Source organism: Notothenia coriiceps, unplaced genomic scaffold, assembly GCF_000735185.1.
Source record: "Notothenia coriiceps isolate Sejong01 unplaced genomic scaffold, NC01 NC01_scaffold00026375, whole genome shotgun sequence".
NCBI classification, from domain to species: Eukaryota; Metazoa; Chordata; class Actinopteri; order Perciformes; family Nototheniidae; genus Notothenia; species Notothenia coriiceps.
In genome coordinates, this window is record NW_011359076.1 from 105,790 (window position 1) to 126,241 (window position 20,452).

General features: G+C 40.1%; 2 protein-coding genes across 2 annotated transcripts in view; one reads left to right on the forward strand and one right to left on the reverse strand.

Annotated features, from left to right (window-relative positions):
* Window positions 1-5,498, reverse strand: part of agpat9l (1-acylglycerol-3-phosphate O-acyltransferase 9, like) — a 7,071-nt gene extending 1,573 nt beyond the window's left edge. The window contains exons 1-14 of the mRNA XM_010784334.1: window positions 5,403-5,498; window positions 4,804-4,999; window positions 4,652-4,715; window positions 3,323-3,471; window positions 3,079-3,224; window positions 2,685-2,759; window positions 2,487-2,576; window positions 2,310-2,403; window positions 2,093-2,208; window positions 1,750-1,805; window positions 1,452-1,537; window positions 1,202-1,330; window positions 944-1,023; window positions 35-144 (exon numbers count right to left, since the gene is read on the reverse strand). Coding sequence (XP_010782636.1) covers window positions 36-144; window positions 944-1,023; window positions 1,202-1,330; window positions 1,452-1,537; window positions 1,750-1,805; window positions 2,093-2,208; window positions 2,310-2,403; window positions 2,487-2,576; window positions 2,685-2,759; window positions 3,079-3,224; window positions 3,323-3,471; window positions 4,652-4,715; window positions 4,804-4,947 — 1,338 coding nt within the window. The 5' untranslated portion in view covers window positions 4,948-4,999; window positions 5,403-5,498 and the 3' untranslated portion in view covers window position 35. The remainder of the gene's footprint in view (window positions 1-34; window positions 145-943; window positions 1,024-1,201; window positions 1,331-1,451; window positions 1,538-1,749; window positions 1,806-2,092; window positions 2,209-2,309; window positions 2,404-2,486; window positions 2,577-2,684; window positions 2,760-3,078; window positions 3,225-3,322; window positions 3,472-4,651; window positions 4,716-4,803; window positions 5,000-5,402) is intronic.
* A 2,554-nt stretch (window positions 5,499-8,052) lies between these two features.
* Window positions 8,053-20,452, forward strand: part of LOC104956799 (ADAM metallopeptidase with thrombospondin type 1 motif, 12) — a 21,418-nt gene continuing 9,018 nt past the window's right edge. The window contains exons 1-13 of the mRNA XM_010784341.1: window positions 8,053-8,412; window positions 8,581-8,939; window positions 13,846-14,023; window positions 14,155-14,357; window positions 14,472-14,555; window positions 15,173-15,297; window positions 15,426-15,575; window positions 17,155-17,298; window positions 18,650-18,794; window positions 18,893-18,985; window positions 19,133-19,278; window positions 19,683-19,852; window positions 20,287-20,433. Coding sequence (XP_010782643.1) covers window positions 8,295-8,412; window positions 8,581-8,939; window positions 13,846-14,023; window positions 14,155-14,357; window positions 14,472-14,555; window positions 15,173-15,297; window positions 15,426-15,575; window positions 17,155-17,298; window positions 18,650-18,794; window positions 18,893-18,985; window positions 19,133-19,278; window positions 19,683-19,852; window positions 20,287-20,433 — 2,062 coding nt within the window. The 5' untranslated portion in view covers window positions 8,053-8,294. The remainder of the gene's footprint in view (window positions 8,413-8,580; window positions 8,940-13,845; window positions 14,024-14,154; window positions 14,358-14,471; window positions 14,556-15,172; window positions 15,298-15,425; window positions 15,576-17,154; window positions 17,299-18,649; window positions 18,795-18,892; window positions 18,986-19,132; window positions 19,279-19,682; window positions 19,853-20,286; window positions 20,434-20,452) is intronic.

The window sequence follows — 20,452 nt, forward strand, 5'->3', positions numbered from 1 at the left end:
TCACAAAACCTTTGGGTTTGTGTCTTAAGGGGGGGTCAGTCACTGTGGCTGCTGCTGTCATCCCCCACCACCATGCTGCTGTACTGCTTCTGCTGCTCCTCTTTGAACCACACCTTGGGCTGCGATCTCTTCAGACCTCCATCCCTGCAGACAGAGGCAGACAGGTGGAATCAAGACAAGCTGAGAGTGGTACTCTCATTTAAACACATCTGCTCCATGTCAACGAATATCATGGTTAATCTAAATAACTTAATCTAAAACTATTTTCTTTTAAATATATATTTGACAAACTTTTGAAAAAAAATAGCACATGTTACTCTGCGGAAGCAAAAATGTTACACATTTATTTTGAAACCATTTAAAAAAAGCTATTAGCTTAATTTATAACTTAAAAAAGGGACAGTTCACTCAAATCAAATCAAACTATATATATATATATATATATATATATATATGAATAGAGTAAATGCACAATTACATCCGCGTGGTGGTACATTTGGCAGCTGTAGTTTGGTAGAGAGAATAATAGTTCCTACATACTGCTCAGAATAAAGTATGCTGATTATATTCATCTAAGTGGGTCTTGATTTGTTCAAATGTATTAGTCAACACCACAAACAGAGTGCTATCTACATTAACACAAATAGTGAGAAGGTATACATCTCCACTGTTTAAATCTTTAACACCTCATATAAAAAATAATCGAGATTGACAAAAAGCACTACAGGTCAGAGGATAAAAACATATTTTTATATTTCCATTCAAGATGTTTTCTTGTTGTAGATGTGTGTTCAAGCACTATTTGTATTCACAGATAAAGTCCTGACATAGACTTCATATACAGAAAAACAGATGTTAAATACTCTAGAATGAAGAAATAACAATCAACTGAAGAAGTAAAAAAGGTTAAAATTAAAAAGAAGTAAAAAGCTTAAAATCTTACCACTGTAAATCTACGAGTCCTCCCCGTCGAGCAATGGCCGACTTCACTCTGTTGGCAAACTGGACAGCGTCTTCCCCCTCCTGCCATGTTGAAATGAAAACAAGTTCAATATACTGCACTGTGTGTGTGTGTGTGTGTGTGTGTGTGTGTGTGTGTGTGTTGTGTGTGTTGTGTGTGTGTGTGTGTACATGTGGAGTGACACATATACATGTGGCTCTTTGTCATGCATGTGCTCACGTGCGTTGGGGATATACACACCTGTTGATGCATTACGGGCAGGTACCAGACATTACAGACGAGGGCCCAGCTGGTCATCATCCTCAGCAGGTAGTTGACCATGCTATGCTTGGAACTGTTCCAGAAAGCATCTCCAACATTTGGGTCATACTAAGAAAAGTAAAAACATCAAATAAAGAAGCGCAATGCATAACTTTAAAGCATGTGAGCCAGTAGGCCACACATATCTGGATGAGTGATGGGGCTTTATTGAGAGACAGGATTAAAGTACCTTGATAGCCACTGGATATATAGTCGCTCCAATTTCAAAGCTTCCCTTCTTAAACATCATGACAGATGTGTTGTTTACACAGGTTCCTGTGGAAGCCAGACATTGGGAGATAAAAGGGGACAGAGTTGTGTGAAGCTTTGTCCAAACCCACATGAAATAGCTCATCATTAGTCACCACTGAGTGGCCAGACTGGTATAAAATATCAAGAGCTACCGAATCTTATCTTTGATGATACAAGGACAAACATGAAACCGCTGTGGATAGAGTAACTCCATCATTCCACATGGTCGAACTTACCCTCTGGAAATATCAATATGGGGAGCTTTTCCTTGTCATTCACATGGTCTGTCAACCTGGAAACAACACAAAGAGGTAATGGAAACCATCTCCTGACTAGAAATATATCTACATAGTATGTGTGTAGTAGTGGTAGTATGAGACCCTGGACTCCAAACAGAATGAGTCACTCTTTCCAAAACCTGTTGTTGCTTGGAAGAGATACAGGAACTCTAGATAATTTCACTGCCAGGAAAATGCCAACCTCTCTGGGTGCCAAAGCAACCACGGAGAGAAAATACAGGCGGAAAGACATGCAGTGACAAGCCAGAGAAAAAAGGTTGGAGTGAAGGAGTAAGCTCACCTTTTGGTCACTAGGTGGCGATCCTTCATCTCTGCCCTCTCAAACCAGACATGAGGACACGACCTCACCATGGCTCTCTGGAGGACTCCTATCAAACCTCCATGCACCTGACCCACCTGATGGACACATTAGGACAGTTATGGCAGCATGTCTTGATGTAGAATGACAGATTACCTACCAATATAGAAATCTCAACATGAAAGATCTTTTTTTTCACCATAGCATAACACCCATCGTTGCAGAGAATCACTATGTCAATAGGAGAGGTGTGATTGGCCACACAGATTCCTCCTTTTTGTGGTTTGTTTTCCCTGTTGTTGGGAGGTGAAGACATGAGGTCAGAGTCAATTGATATTCCTGATTGTTAGAAAGGTTAAGATGGAGGCTTGTTTACCTGTTGTGATAGCGGATGGTGGCAGAAAGTCCTCGAGCACAGATCCTGTAGCACATCACATGCACCCATTCACTGAGCCAGAACTTCATCCTGGAAACACAGACGTACACAGGGAAGCACAAAGGAAGGAGGAACCATATCCATTCAAAAAAATATCTAAATATGGAATACAACGATTGTTTGTGTGTTTGCAGTCACCTCCAATTTGGAAGTAATCCAACTGCAGATGTTCCTATGACCAACCAGGAGAGGCCGATGAAAGCCAGAGTTATCCTGGAGAAAGTGGAACACGTTGATTCATCAACTGTTCAGCATGTCAAATAAAAACCCATACATATAATATGGAAACTAAAATATTTGTCAGTATTTGCACGAGTACAATAACCATTGTTTGATAGCAGGTTGTTGTGGTTTGAAAGCATCAACAATGTCTGGAAAAAATTGGTGAAACTTTGAACAAAAAAAAAGATACTGTAAAAATATGTCATTTTTATGATTTTGCCAGATTGACTTCATCGAAGTTCGAAAACACTACATTTGTGTCTGAGAACTTCATTTTGCAGCAAGGGGACTGGACTTAGCATCTGTGTACCTAAGCGGGGCGAGGATGCAGTATCTCACAAAGATGCCGATGCCATAGACCAGCGTCAGCTTCAGACTGATGTACTGGAAATCGTTGTTGGTGCGAGTCAGTAAATTCCACGACACCAGCTCCTCTGAAGTGAACCGCTGTGTCACCTATATTTGGAGTTGATTGAAATAAAAAAATTAATCTGACTACAGTAACAAGGCAACTTATTTAGAAAAAAAAATGGTGGTATTGCAAATAAAGTTACCTCATCCTCTACAATGCTCTCAATTCCTTTTCTTGTGAAATAGAAACAGTCACTAAGTGCAAAGTCACCGCCCACCGGTGGTTTGGGGCGACTGCTTCTGAGTTCCTCCAACTCTTTCTCCATAGAGCCATCCTCCCTCTGGATGAGACCTAACACACACACACACACACACACACACACACACACACACACACACACACACACACACACACACACACACACACACACACACACACGAGAACACTTCAGCAGCATGAAAGATAAGGCATATCTTTACAGATTGTGTTGATCGAGCCAGAAGATTAAATGGTTTCAGTCAATGATATAAAAAATGTAATCGAATGTAAATGGACTTATTGAATCAGAGCATGAAACCATTCTGAGATGTTCACTTCAGAGAGAAAAGATAAAAGATGAAGATAAATATCAGCATGCTTTATCTAATAACTACAACATATGTCATTTGGCAGAACGCAGCAGAGGAATCTGCCAATTTCCACATTGAATAAACTGCACTGATACAGTAAGAGCCATTACAGTCATTAATGCAGGACTCTGCAAGAAAGTTCACCTTAAATGTCTAACAGTCTACCTTAAACCTACACCAACTGAAATACAAATTATATTACGAAAGAGCTGTTCAAAGAGCAGGGATCTGACACTATCCACCAACATCTCACAGAACAGTAAGGAAGTGGCCTCTACCTAATCCATGTTGCTGATAGTACTGCAGGCAAAGTCCAAAACCCGGAGAAACAAACTTTGTTTCCAATATTTCAGAATGATGTCTGCCTTATCGCTGTTTATGAAGCACTTTAAAGTTCTTATATGTATATTCCACATTTAAATGCAACGCTGACATACTTTGGACTTTGCAGAGGCCACATTTTGCTGACATTACTTACGTCTTTATGTGTTACAGCGAGGGATACCCTCCTGTGCAGCTCATTGACTGACAATGAGTTAAGTCTTGTGAGATAGGTGTAAGTTTGAGATATTTGATGCCAGACATAGTCCTATAGGTCAAAATAAAATAACTTAAATCTGCCATTAAAGGTTACAGCACAGGGCTATCATCACTGAAACAATGCATCCGTATTCAAAATCACTCTTAGCTGCAAAGACGAATCATTACTCTTTTAAACTAGGCAGTATCATTGCAACATGCATGATCAGACTTGTAGTAAAGTATCTTATGAAATCCAGCACTGAAGCGCAACACTATAGTCACTGTAGTCCAATCTTTCACAATGAAGGATATGACAATGATCTTCTTTAGAAGTGTCCTCCTTACCACAAGTAATTTTGATCATGCAGTTTTATACTCACCATTAGATGCAGATGGTTTGAGTGTTCGTTCATCTGTGACTTTCTGTATGTTCAGAGTGGCCCACTGTAGAGGACATACAGACAGGAGACATTTATGGTATCTGCATAGCCTAAGGCATGTACATCTGTGAGAAACACAAAAACAACAGTACCTCTAAGGTTTTCACCAGGATGTTCATGTAGGCCTCAGAGATGCCCAGTGAGAAGCCAAACATGGCAGGGACCATGATGAGGCCGATGAGGAGGCACAGCCAAGTCTTTAGTGCCCAAAGGGCAAATACCCAGAAGTCCTCCATGTCCACCTGATTCCCTGAGGAACAAGAGCAGCCTGTGGCTCAGAAGGCAGTCCTGTATGTGGGGAAAATGGTTTACTTTAGTCATATAAGTTCACCATAGTCATCCAAATAAGATAGATCAATCATTTATACAATCACATGTCACACTAAGAAGGTCAACAAGAATCACAATGACATGCCCAAAAAACTAATATCACTCATCATACACTCATAGTCACACACACACACACACACACACACACACACACACACACACACACACACACACACACACACACGATCACTGACGATCACTGACGATCACTATCACATGTAATGTAATCCTGCGAACGTAAACAACTCCATATATAACCAAACTATGACAGGACCCACCTATTATTAAACTACAAGACCTATAAGACCGAGTTGTTCATTTTTTCAAAAGCCTTTACAAAACTTTCATCGGCTCATTTTACCTGTCAGAGTTCAGTCCATGCCCTTCCTTCCCGAGGAGTAACTCAAAGGACTGAGCAGCAGGAGTAAACACGCCCATTTATGACTGGAACAAAGTTCACAGAGCAGCGCCTCCTGTGGACAACTGGAGAAGTGCAGACACGTGGCTCATTGTTCATGAGTGTGGGAAAATACAGTTCAAATTTTATTTTCAAATTGTTTCTATAGAGTTTGTGCTTGGCTGAGTTTTTTTTTTTAATCATAGTTAGTATTTTTGCTGTATTAAGGCCATTCGTACTAAAGAGATTTTTATAAAGATAAAGTGTATTATAATAAAATACAAGAACACAAAATGTCATAATAAAATACAAGAAAATAAAACCAAATCTAAGCTAGTTGGTTCATTCCTGACTTTGGATATATCAGAATCGCAGAATTAATACTAATTCCATTACTGAGGTCAACTTTGTTTCGGTGAAAGCATGTTTATGTTGCGGGTTACACTAATGCATTAACTTTAATGGATTGGGATATAGGGATTTTCAGTTTCTTTTGTCATTTGAGAGCATATTTTAAAAACTCAGCTTGCTAGTATATTACTGTATGTATAGTGCTACAAACTTGTTTGACTGCACAACACAGAAAAAACCTTGATGAGGAATGTAGCCACACTCTCTCCCTGTATAAAAGCTTTTTTCTCCCACCTAAGACTAACAAAAGGTCCTGATTATTTTCCAGGTTCAGATATTTCACAGTCTGTTGCACATTACTGTAACAGGAGACTTCAGGGGGTCAGTTAGAGTAATGTCTGTGAGAATGATAACAAGGCTTTGATACTTGGCAAAGATGCATTTGTATGAAGAAAGTGGTCTGTCTATTGCAGTAACATAAAGGGATATACACCGAAATATATGCAATTAAATAATGCAATTCATGTCTGAAAGTGTTTCCTTTCATCAGAACTATGTATCACTTTTACTTATTGAGAAATTGCAATTACCAGTAATTAATTTAGTGTTATTTCTGTTGATCAATTCTGATAATTGCCCAGGCTTGTAATTTCACACCAGATACAGACATTCCAGATGTGTGTTAAAACAGGAGCCAACAACACACTATTTGTCCTCTAATGTTAGGGTGTGCTGCTCCAGTGAGGCTGTGCTTGTTAGTTCTAACATGTGTTATCTTAAAACTTCAACATACACAACAGTTTGTACAATACAGCTTCTGTTGCATTGCGGTTTTATTGGGTCCACATAAGGGGAACACCCCAATGTGGCCCATTAGTGTTGTTGGTGTAGTAAGGTGGACTGAGATCAATGGTCATTATCTGTGTGGAACAGTGGTTTGCTCAGTTATTTTAAAGGGAGGTCTTCATTCTCATAAATTCTCTCCTCTCTACTCCAAAAATATTCCTGAGGGATTGTTTGGAATTGTTATTAACAACTATATATCTTCAATGCCCTTTAAACTCCACAGTTTACTGAGTTCCCTGCATTGTCTGCCTTTGTGTCTCCCATGCACCACAAAAATGAGGGAATGAATGTGTCATGTCTCAGTAACCACTTAATCACAGATGATTTTGCTCGAGGGATAAATGTTAGACACCTGAAGCAGCAGTATTTTCTGAAAGGGGTTTCAACTTTCAGAGGATACGCCCCAGAAAAAGCCTTTCACTCTGAGCTACATTATGTTGTGATCTACAGGAGCTTTAATGTTCCCTGGAAATAATAAATAATAATTCAATGGGCTATTCTACAGTGCACAACTAACATCAGACATGTTTGTTCACTTTTACAGTGGAACTCAATGGAAGCTGGAAGTAAAGCCATGCATATATTTAAGTGTGAAGGTCTTCTTAGCATCAGCTTCCTTGAATCCATTACAATCCTGCACACTGGAAACAATTCATGGTTGATACAAACTGATGCATGTCAATATAGACATCATTGTTTAAAAGCTACAGAAGCAACAATATTTGACCTTAATTCTAAATAAAACATAAGAACGCATGTGGTTTGACTTTGAGACTGTTTGTTCTTCACGGAATTAAGAGACCTCACACCAAATAATCTAATATTTAGTATAGTATGCAAAAATGCAGATGAAATATCTTTTTTTTAGGGTTTTGCTATATTTTTCCCAACCTTCCATGCCCCAGACTCTAAAGCACTAAAAGTTATGGAAGTTTAGTTAGTATACAATTAAATTACTGTGCATCTACTAAAGAAACAATGTCAATATTAAGCATTTATTTTAATTTCTGTTTGTAAGTGTTGGTTTCTGATTCTGAATGACAAGTATTTCTTATCATGGCTGATATAAGATATGTAATTGTTTTGACATATGAAACGACTGAGGAATTGTATGTGGGATATTTAGACATTTTATGAGGCTAATTTGAAAACTTTGGACAAAACTGTTTCACTTTTTACTGCTGATATTTCTTGAAAATTTGACTAACACTAATGTAGGCAAAACTATACTTCTCCTTCCTGGCACCCATTTGCTCCATATTTACTTACTTTACTATAAGTGGCAGTAAATTGCCTCGCGTTAATGATGCGCCGCTGGTGCAGGATTTGGTGCAAGTCTCGACACATGACAGAGCGTGCTGCTTCATCCAGATCAATGGAGCTTCCTCCTCCTTGCTCCCGCAAAGGAAAGTAGACACTGGCCCCGAGAACACTCCTCCCCTCCTCTCCTCCCGCAGAGCTGGAGCTTTCTCCCTCTTCAAACCTCGATCCGGCTCCCAGTCTTGCTCGGTGCTTGTCTGCCTTCGTGAGGGGAGATTTCTGAACGTGTCCATGTCATGACACAGGACAGCGCAGGATCGAAGTGGTCGCCTCTCAAGGCACTGGAACCCCATGTGCACAGGACTCTTTTGCAGTGGTTTGAGTTTGGTTACATGAAATATGCGATGTTTGCAAGAGTGCCCGGTTCTTTTTCTGCTACACTTTGTTTTCATTCTGGCAGCCGGCCACATAGAGCTCTCCGACTCTGGCGGACTCTTCTCCCTGTTTGCAGAACAAGGTCAGTGTGGTGCAGTTGTTATTGAACCTGCACTTCTGTGCATGTATAATGCATTCATCATGACTGTAAAAATGTGCATGGTTTAGTGCACATTAATAACAGTAAGCATTACAGGTACAAATCAATGCATCACAACTGATTTCTATTGTGTTACATTTTATTCTGCAGGTCAGTTGTCAGAGTCAGATCTATCCACTGTTCACCCAGTGAAAACCACCGCTGATGGAGAGTTCCTCTCCCACTCTCTGGCTCACCACTTCAAAGGTGGGCGAGTCAGGCGTGACCTGCGACCCCTTGGTTTGGAGGGACAGGTTTACTACAAGGTCAACTACAAGGGTCGCGCTTTAATGTTTAATTTGACTGCTAACAATCAACTGGTTTCAAGTGGCTACATCCTGGAGAGGAGGAACGGCAGTGCCAACAGCACTGAGCATCGTGGCGCTGACAGGAACTCCTGCTACCTCCTCGGCACAGTGGAAGCCCCTGATGTGTGGGGAACTGCTGCCATCAGCACATGTAAAGGATTGGTAAGGAACCACACTGTCTGACATGCATATCAAGGGAAACAGATTATTTTAAACCTCCATCTCATTCATCAATTTGAGTCCTATGATCCACTTTAAGAGTCATTCACCCACATCTACAGTGAAAAATCTAGTTTATTTTGACAGGCAGGTTCTTTAATACACAGGAGAAAGGGGGCATCACTCTGGGGAAGCTGGTATGTGGCTTAGGCACTCATATTCTGTTGAGCATACCCTTCCATCTGACAGTGCCCTGTGTGTTAGTTTGCCCTTCAAAGACTTCCTGACAGTATTTGCAGAACGACTGTGCTGCAGACCCACTGACGGCTACTGCTTCTCGGCTAACTATAAGACCCTTTCTGTCTTCTTTGTCCTCAGATGTTTCCCTCTGTACTTTCTCCCTCACTAATTCACTCTGCAGCCCCCCTTGGACGTGCAGTGTTACTTTGTTCTTTGTTGAGATAGAGCTTCAGTAATAGATTTTGGCAATTTCTTTACAGACTGGAACAATACGGTCTGACAGATGGAGAGACCAGAAATAGGGCCATATGTTTTGTTCAGAGAATCTGTGACTGAACTTTGACTGAAATGTTTTTAATCAAAAAAGAAGTTCAACTACAAAGAAGAGAAAACAGCTGGTCAGCAGATAGACAAAGGAGCAGCTGAGCATATGAAACGTTTTGATTATTAGAAGACATGACCAATTCTGGAGAAATGTATGGTGCTGCACAGACTATGAGTATTTTAGACCTTTAATGTCAAAATAAGAGTTGAAATACACTCTTCCCTATATAGCACCCCAAATTAGATGAGATTGGGAAAAGGGAAGAACTTCCTCCTCGGAAAAAATGGGATGTGTCAGTTTTAGTCATGAAGAAGGCTTTGGTGTTCGTGTTTGATTTTGTCACAGCAGGAATGCCTCTCCTGCAGGGTCTTGCCTCCTCCTCTGTTATGTTTGTGTGGGTTGCTCTGCCTCTCCTTGTAAATGCATATCATTAGAAAAGTATGTTATGTCACTCTAAATTCCAATTATCGACAACCTACCGCATTGAGAGGATTTATATGCGCAATCCTAAATGCTCCAGTGTGTCCCTTCTCTCCAACCTACATGGGAAACCACCATGATGTATTACACTGATTTTCTGCTCTGTAGAAGAAGGATTACTGCAGCTTAAACCACAGGGAGAGACCACTAAACATGAGGCTCGGCCATGCAGATGTGGGAGGGAAACCCTGCCAGCTGCTGTGGAGGTCATTCCCCCCTCAGGAGACAGATAGAGATGGACTGCTTCAAAAAATAGATTCATGATAATCTTTTGTTTATGTTGCACAAGCCTGGAGTTACTTAAGGCTTTAAACAAACATAAGGAACACAAAAAAACATGACAAAGACATATAAATCACTGATCCATGATTATCTGATGACCACTGTTGTCGGTTATGTTGTGTAATCAACTAGAGAAAAAAGGCCTTCATCTAATAACTCATTCTTCATTTAATCTTCTAAAAAAAAAATCGCAATTGTGACATCTTGAAATGACTTGTTTTGTAATTGTCTTATATGTTCAATCAACTTTTTTATAAAGGACAAAAAACATCTGCAAATCTACAATTTAAATAAGCCGAGCCCAGCAATTTCTTGACAATTTGCTTGAAAAATGATTGAAATGAGAATGATATTTGCATTGATATACTAATAGACAAATCTACTTATTGTTTAATCTCAAAAACATGGAGAATTAGTTCAAGATGGCTTCAATAGTGCACTGCTAAGTACCTCTTGCGTTGATCAAAACGATTAAAGTCTCATATTTAAATTGCCCTTGCCTTTGTTGGTGAAGCAAATGACTTAGTGATATGTTTGCAGACTTGTCAGGAAGCAGCTGTGTACATGCCTTTAGTAGCAGGCTGGTTGTCCTGATCTGTCATCTGGCTGTGTTTGGTGGGCTAAACAAAATAATGGCAACCGGTACAGAGCAGGTGAAGGATTATGACTTTTGAAAGCCTCAATATGGGCTTTACAACTTCAATCACAGCACTTAAACTACCACTACTGGTTGAGAAACATTGCCTCAACAAATAGAGCTGTGCTGCAGTGTGCCGTATATACTTTACAGGTGATTATGACCTGACAAAGTTCACCTTTACTATTCTTTGTACATGTCAAACTATGAAGTTGAGAGTCATTTGATGGGGGCCGCTGTTACTTTTTTGTTCCAGAGGGAAAACTTTCAATTCAGGAAAAGACAAAGATATCTCAGCGTAGTCTTTGGTAATCCCTGAGGCACAGCACAAAGATCAAGCAAGTTCAGACCTATCGAAGTGGTATTTTCCCCACTTAAATGCATGTTTAGTACCATGCAGAGGAAAAAGGATAGCGTCTTTGACCTCTGACGCGGTAAGAAATTAGCTCACGGGCACAATTATCTTGTGAAGTAAAACAAATTAAACTGTAGGCAGTGAAACCAGTAATTAACAAGAATAAGTTGTGGTGGAATAGATGCACGTTTAGAAAATAGTTTTGATTAATCATATTGCAGTAATGAGCATCATCTACCCCCACCTCTCCATGGGTCCCACTAATCCCTGCTGAGGCCACAGGCTGTGTAACAGCAGAGACTTTATTCCAGACACAGTTGGCCAGGACTACAAAACCCACAGAAGCAGGAAACAGAAGTAAAGCAGTTCCACATGGCCATCTATTTGGAACACAGACCTGTGTTATGGTAACCTCCCCTGGCTCTGGCACCTCACACCCCAACACACTTCCTCTAGGTGAGAGGAGAGGGATTCATGGAGAGGAGGGGGAGAAGGGCAGGAGGTGGTGAAAGTGAATGGCAGTCCAATGCAGAATGAGTTGGCAGAGCATTACCATTCAATACAATACAATCCTCTATTTTTAAATGGAAAACAAAGTCCTAGTTGGTATCCTTTGAAGTTGTCTTTGATTGTTGAACACAGACATCACACAGGATCTGTACATGGTCATCTAAGGATCACAATTAACACCATAACCACACTGCACAAGCAGAGCCTTGTAGGCTGCGTTGCACAGCAGGACTGCATTTGGTATGCAGATCATACAGATCACGCAGAGCATTGGTCTGAATGTTTAGATGGGCCTCTCCGTAGCATTCCTTCCTGGTTGCTCTGCACACCACCACCTGCTTCTCGCAGCTCGATTAGAAGTTTAACGCTCAGGAAAACATGTAGGAGACGGCAGGGAGGCACGATAACAGAGAAAGACAAGCATCCACCCTTATATGGATGACAAGTTCTTCTACTATTCATTTTGGCTTGTAGAAAGGATGCAAATGCAAACAATTAATCTTAATCTGGTAGAACGTTTATCCTGGCAAAATGGATTGTATGTATGAGATACAGCGCTACAGAGAAATCTGCTGATTTTCTTCTGCACAAGTCCGTTGGGAAGCTTTCCCAGCTGACCGTATCAGCTTGCATGCTTTGTGCATGAGTCTAGCACAACTCAGGGACCCCTGGCTGCAGTCCACACTTTGAGTCAGTGGAAAACCCTGTTTTAATAATTTGTTTAAATAATCAGGGTTTTTTAAAACAAAGCAAGCTCAGACATAAACGATGGACTTTTGATATTGTTTGCACGTTCCTCTTGTGGTTATTCATTGAACAAACAAGCCAGAGATAGCTTGGTTTCATCCTACAAAGTCTTTCTTATTTGTCAAGGTTCAGTGTAACAGGTGGAGTAATATAGTCTTTCCAAAGGGAATGCCCTTCTAGATGTGTACTTTCTGAACTCTGTGAATAAAGCAATTGGATACTCCAGTCAGAGCTCTGCAGACTTCTGAATACATGTAGTTTAAAAAACGTGTCCCAAGAAACACACATTAAAGTTGTCAGGAGGACCCAGAAAGCTGAACAGTGAGTAACTGCAGCCAGCAGCAGGGTAGACCCCTGAGACCACAACTGGCCAAACTATAAGCACTGTATGAACTTACTTTTCACATCTGCCTTTGGTTTCTATAAAAACACTAAGAAAAGATTCAAGAATAAGATGCAGAATCTTGTTCTAAGAATTCTTTGTGTTGGTATGTTTGAATCAATGTGTGTGTATGTTAAGTCATTTGCTTTTTTTAATTATCTTGGAGAAAATGTGTCTTCTGTCTTTTGCAAGTTGGTTTAGGGAGAGAAGGGAGGGTTCATCTGGGAACAGTCTGGGCTTGTTTGGAAACACACACACACACACACACACACACACACACACACACACACACACACACACACACACACACACATACTCACACACAACATAATGATGGGAACTTGCAAACATTTATTTTAAGATAAAACATTCCTATATGTGTGTTTACAAGAATGAAATCAAGACATTCGACAGAAGCCTTTTTTGTGTGTTATCGTCTACATCTTGTGTCTCTGTACACCAGCAGAACTCACCGAACAGCTAATGAATAGTCTGCACCAGTAAGAACATGCATGGCATACTTAGGGTAACGTCTTTTGTATAACTGCAGCAGACGGAGAATGTGCCTCGGGGAAGGAGAAAGAATAACATATTCAGATCTGTTGACTAATGATGGATTTCACCCTGATGGAAACTACTGAGGAATGGCTTTTCCACCAGGCTTTACAAGAGAAAGCTCTATCTCTGACTTTTAAATGTGGGAGTTTTTTTAAATGCTACAATTTTTGATTCGTTGTTGATTTGCATGCTAGTTAAGCTGTAACTTTTGTGTTTTCACAGTCTGAAAAAACATGACATTAAAAAGAGACTTAAAGCTGCATTATGCAAGATTTTGGGATCAAATTCATGATTTTTATTTAGCCAAAGTGATCGAAAACTAATCTTGCTCCGCCTAGGTCTACACATTTCTACTTATTGCAACTTCACCTTTGTCATTTTTATTTTCCACAGAGAGGCTTCTTCTCCTTGCCAGAGGGACACTTCTTTATTGAACCAGTCCAGAACTCTGCTGAAGATCCTGTAGGGACGCCAGAGCCTCATGTTGTCTATCCAAGAGTTACAACAGAAAGCCAGAGAACAAAACGCAGTCTTGAGCCCAATGAGACACCCAGCCTCTGTGGAGTTCAAGGTGTGTGTGTGGAACTGCAGATGTTTGTGTTGTTGTACAAAAAGTAGCTTTTTAAAAAATCTTTCTGCGCCTGTGTCAAGCAAGGATAATCCTCAAGTGATCTGCCTTTTTCCCTGTTTTCCACAATTTAGATGCTCTCAGTGACTCTGTCCAAGTGGAGAGGGAGAGGGAGGAGTGGGAGAGGGAGCAGCAGAGCGAGGACCCTCGGCCCCGCTCGCAGCGCTCCGTCAGCAGAGAGCGGTGGGTGGAGACCATGGTGGTGGCGGACGCCAAGCTGATAGAATACCATGGCAGCGATAATGTGGAGTCCTACATCTTCACCATTATGAACATGGTGAGGGGTTAGAATCAGCATTTACTCTTTACATGTGCTTTCACCCATTCTCAGTTTTTGCACAGCTGTTACATTTTAAATACTTTTAGTGCTGAATGAATTCTATGTTGACAGGTGGCAGGGATCTTTCATGATGCCAGTATTGGGAATGCTATCTACGTCATCTTGGTTCGCCTCATTCTACTCCAGGGAGAAGAGGTAACACTTTCCAAGAAATGCTAATATATATATTTCTTTCTTCCACAATGCATATATTAAAGTTGGAACAAGAAAGTTCATGCCTATCAATAAAGCATTCCTCATGTGGGTAGTTATAAGGTGAAGTAAAGTTTGAGACTCCATTTGGCTGTAGTTCAAGCTTCTGAGTATCCAGCTAAAGAAACAAGCTACATTGAACATTAAGTACTCACCTTAACTGACATCAGACTTCCATGTGTCTCTTCGAGTGGGAAAAACTTGATTCTGACTGATCACGAAAACAGTCAAAATCCAGTTTGGCTCAATAAAATACCACACAAAAAACCTTATTTGCAGAACTGAATTGGGAAAACATTGAGAAATCAAAATATCTGTTATCACCTGGTTAATGAAATTGAATGTAAATTGACGTGTGGTCCTGCTGGGAATATGCTCATACTAAAGTAGATGAATACCTTAATCTACACATAGTCTAAATTCACTGTAAAATAAGGAAAATAAATGTTTTTCATTATAGTCAAAAATACTCTCATAATCTTCTTAAATGACATGAAATAAATCAAAATGATGCCAAATAAGAGCAACATTTTAGCTTCTAACTCTGCGATTTGTTACAGAAAGATTTGAAGATCGTTCACCATGCAGACACCACTTTGGCCAGTTTTTGTGCCTGGCAGAAAAACCTCAACCCCCAGAGTGACACCCACCCTGCTCATCACGACGTGGCTGTGTTGGTCACTAGGCAAGTGACACACACATAAGCATTTTTATGGCAGCTTTACCAATAGATACGAGAAAATGGATAAATGTTATATTTTGATGTGGGGTCCGTGTTGGCATGTACATAATTTGCCTTTGTCCCCCCCCCAGGAAAGACATCTGTGCTGGGATGAACCAGCCCTGTGAGACGCTGGGTCTGTCCCACCTGTCCGGGATCTGTCAACCGCACCGCAGCTGCAACATCAATGAGGATTCAGGACTACCTGTCGCCTTCACCGTCGCTCATGAAATGGGCCACAGGTGATTTTTAATTACTGTGTGATGCAATATAAGTATAATGGGCAGAGATGGCAAAAAGTACACACATCCTTTACTCAAGTAGAAGTACAGATACTCATGTATAAAAATACTCTGGTAAAAGAAGAAGTACTGACTAAACTTCTTTACTCAAGTAAAAGTAAAGAAGTATGGGCTTCGAAATGTATTTAAGTAAAAAGTACCCATAGCTACCATCTGTTTTATAGAGTAACTGACCTCACTTTATATTAATAGAACAATAATGTCATTGAGCTAATGAATGTTTCGATGCTGAAAATCTGCAAATTTACAAAGTTTTCATTGGTCCCTCTTCTTTAGAGAAGACCAGGAAGTGAAGGATACACGGATCGTGTTAAAATCAATAGGCACGCAATGACAAGTATAAAGTATATAAAGTACAGGTATTTGTGTTAAAAATGTAAGAAGTAAAAGTAAAAAAGTTGTCAGAAAAATAAGTAGTGGGGTAAAGTACTGATACCAGAAAAATGTACTTAAGTGCACTAACAGAGTATTTGTACTCCACTACTTCCCACCTCTGATAATGGGCGATGTGACAAAGACAGAATATCGTTTGTATGATGGTTACCATAGAGCGATACACAGTTGCGTTATCAAATATCCTAGCTTCATTACATTTGCTTATAAGTGAATGGGCTGGATAGTATCTGGTAACCAGACCGTGGTTAAAAAAAGATTACCTGAGAATGATGTGAGGTGACTTTAGTAACCGTGAAAGTAAATGTAAATGTTTTACATGTTTATGTTTTTATGTTTTATGTCTTGTCCTTGTATGTTTCTTTGTAAAGTGACCTTGAGGTTATGAAAGGCGCTATATAAATTCAAGTTATTATTATTATTATTAAAGAACATTTTATTTTGTTTGCCTCTTAAGATAACTGCAGCCACCTCCCCAATGTTGAATCAAATCAAGATATTCAACATTAGTTTCCCCTGACTTATACAAAGAGCACCTTCCTTTGAACCTTGATCAAACCGCCTTGTGAGTTTTCAGACATGAAATACACACATGCCAACGCATTTATTGTGAACCCAATAGCAGGACAAATTTCGTCATCTTTTCAGACTTGGTTTTTGGATGATTACCATCATCTGTGTTGTTGTTCTTTGGCTCCAGGTCAAATGTCTGACTATTATGTAAACCTACACACTATCTGTCTGAATGAACATCTTTGCTATTGTGAAAGCACAATTTGTTAACTGTTAAACTGATGTCAAAACATTATTCGTTTTTTTGTGTTTTTATGTTACAAATCCTACATTTTGTACAACTCTTCACAGTATTCTGTTTTCTTAAGAACTTCACTGCTTTGTACTCCCAGGTAATGATGTAGGACATGCACAAACAAAAGGGATCTAAGACTTTGGAGTGGATTTCAAATAAGAGGATTGACACTGTAGACATTTCATTAAGATAAAGATGTTTTTTCAGAGGTTCAATCAGTATTTGCAGGTCCAAGAGCTGAAGGCAATCCTGGTGAAACATGTTCTCTTTTGTTAGGATAATAACATAATTGGTCTTGCTGGTTGTGTTTGAACACAGCTTTGGAATCCATCATGACGGTCAGGGGAATGACTGCGAGCTGGAGGGGAGGCACCCGTTCATCATGTCCAGACAGCTGATGTACGACAGCTCGCCTCTCACCTGGTCCTCCTGCTCCAAAGACTACATCACACGCTTCCTCGAGTAAGGCTGCATTCATACTTTTATTCTGAAGCCATGGATCATAACATGATTCTCTTACTGTTCACACTGTTTTTTCCAAGTGGTCTAGAAATTGTGTGAATTTCCAGGGCTGTGAAATCATTTTTTGAATTACAGTCATTCCAAACAAGCAGTGACTCTTAATATTAAAGTGAAAATGCTGGTGCAGATTTGAATGGAGGGGGTGAAAATTATCGAAAAAACCCCTGCAATGGTAGAACAAAAATGCAGTTATAAAGACATTCATGTGTAGCATGATATATATTGTTATAGGGGGCAACAAAGATCTTACATGCCAATATGCTGTACAAGCACAATTCATTTGCAGCCAGAAAATCCAACAATAATTAAAGAAAAGCAAGAGGAGCCTCAGGGAACATAAGAGGGCCAGTCACACTTACACAAATAAGTAAAGGAGTTTGCCTTGACTCTGATTATTTTCTGTCAACTGTGAATTTAAGAATTCCTTTCTGACAACAAAAATTGGACCTGGAGCAAATTCAAAAGAGTTTGTTGAACTCTGACCCACTAACTATGTGAATCAGCCTGTAGAATATTTACCATTTGGCAAATCATTTTCTCAGATTTTAGTATTTTCCCATCACCCTATTTGATAGGATTCTGTGCTAGGACACTGTAAATTGCAGTACAAAAGCAAATATATGTTTGTTCACTTGGTTGTTGACACAAGTTTTTATAATTGTTTTAAATGTTACTAAAGTTAAAACGCATACTAGTACCCACAAGTATGAACTTCACTCGAACAAACTCTCCATACTCCTCTTAAGTCCCTTGCACCTGGGGAGAGCTCATATGTGAATGGGAGCAGGGAAATCTGTACCACTTGTTTCCCACCTCCAGGCAAAGTAACATGGGTGGAAGTGCCGGTACAGCAGTGTTGTGGAAAAATAATCAACATTACAGGGAAAAATCAAAAGGGTTAACTAGGCCTGACCAAAGAAGCTTGAACCAATCACAATATTTCAGAGATGAAGTACTTATTCACAGATTAGCATTTACACCAATGCTGAGGCCATTAAAAAGAGCTCCTCACAAGCCATGTTCCTTAAATATTAAGCAAAAGTACATCCAGCCCTGCCCCATCTTCTTCTTCTGTTGAATTTGTATGGTAGTCAATGTGTGAATTGTGAAAATCGTTAGTGTTTCCTAAAAGGTTATCCCAGTAACTTACTGAGAACTATTTGTGAAAGAGTCATTATTCTGTTGACCTTTCAAGCATTCTCTGTCAGGCATCTCTCTCAGCACCACACCATGTTCCCCTTTCTCTCTTTCAAAGGTCACACATTCTTTACCTTTTTTGTGTTTGTCTTAGTCGTGGCTGGGGTTTCTGTCTGGATGACCGTCCTTCTAAGAGAGACCTAACCACCCCGCTGGCTCGCCTCGGTGTCCGCTACACCACACACCACCAGTGCCAACTCCAGTACGGCCCGAACGCAACCTTCTGCCATGAGGTCGATGTGAGTGTCTATCATCGTGAATCCAAGACTTAAAATGTTAGGAATCCATTCAAATATAATCCTTTTCTCATTGTTTAAGGATTACATCTTTCTTTCAGAACATTTGCCAGATTCTTTGGTGTTCAGTAAACGGATCCTGTCGCTCCAAACTGGACTCGCCTATAGATGGCACCCGCTGTGGACCGGAGAAGGTGGGAGGTGTCATTTGGCTTTGTCTTGTTAGAGTGTGAATTTCATTAGCCTGGGGAATGAAGATGGTTGGGATATAAGGCTTGTACTGACGCAAAGTACTTAAAGTGTCATCTTACAGGTGTTATTTGTGTGATTGTCTCCTACAGTGGTGTATCTCAGGAGAGTGTGTAATTGTGGGTAAACTCCCAGAGAAGGTGAATGGAGGCTGGGGACAGTGGACGAAATGGTCTCACTGCTCCAGGACCTGCGGGACTGGAGTTCAGTCAGCAGAGAGGGAGTGTAACAACCCCAAGTAAGAGCTGATTTTAAATCTGCCATTGAAGTATTTCAGGCACTACTTTTTTTTTTTACATATACCTGCCATAAACCGGTTTATCTTCCAATGGCAAGTCTAACACAATTCATGTTTTCTTTCTTTAAAATGGTTGATTGAAATGATGCTACCGAACAAAAAAGAAGCCAATAAATAGAATGAAAAATAGTTGGACAAAGTCCCTGATGGCTCCTCTACACTTGCATAAAACCTCACAAGAATCATACACAACAGACGGTCTTGCATCTTAATTAAAACCACATCATCTACAAATGTTTCTGTCATGTCAATGTATGCAATAATTCTTCTCCAGTCTCACCTGTCATGTCTCACTTCAATAAATTCAAAAAGAAAACAAAGTCTTTCTCTTGTTTTTTCTCCAGACCAGAGTTTGGTGGCAAGTACTGCACCGGGGAAAGGAAACGTTATCGGACCTGTAACACAAAGCTGTGTCAGAATAATGAACCAAGCTTTCGAGAGATGCTGTGCAGCGAGTTTGACACTGTGCCTTACCACAATGAGCTCTACCAGTGGATCCCTGTGTCCAACCCAAGTGAGTGATCAAAGCCTCAAATATAAAGATAAGTTTAGATACTACAGAAAGACAGACACACACTTGTAGCCCTCTTTTCATATCACATCAATCTGAAGCTGCGATTATGTATGTCACCCAACAGGTGGCAGCATTTACACTAAAAAGCAATGGCAGCACACATACTGCAGTTAATGTCCTTGCTAAAGTCTGCAAGCCTTTTTTTGCTTTATATCAATTCCCAAACTGAAATAACTAGTTATATATAATGTTATTTTATAAGGCTTATTAGGTTTTTTGTTCAATAGAAAAAAGAGCTCCAAAATGTCTTGACATCATGATGAAACCTTTTTAAGTATGCCTTGTTACTGATAATCAGGCATGACAATAGTAGACACTCAATAGAATAAAGCTACTTTATTCTCTCCTTTCCCCCACCCTTCAACCATCTTCAGTAAACCCCTGTGAGCTGCACTGTCGACCAGTCGTTGAGTATTTTACGGAGAAGATGCTGGACACTGTGACAGATGGGACTCCGTGCTTCATGAACAACAAGTCCAGAAACATCTGCGTCAACGGAGTGTGCAAGGTATTGTGGCTGGGTAAGAGACAGGGGGGGGG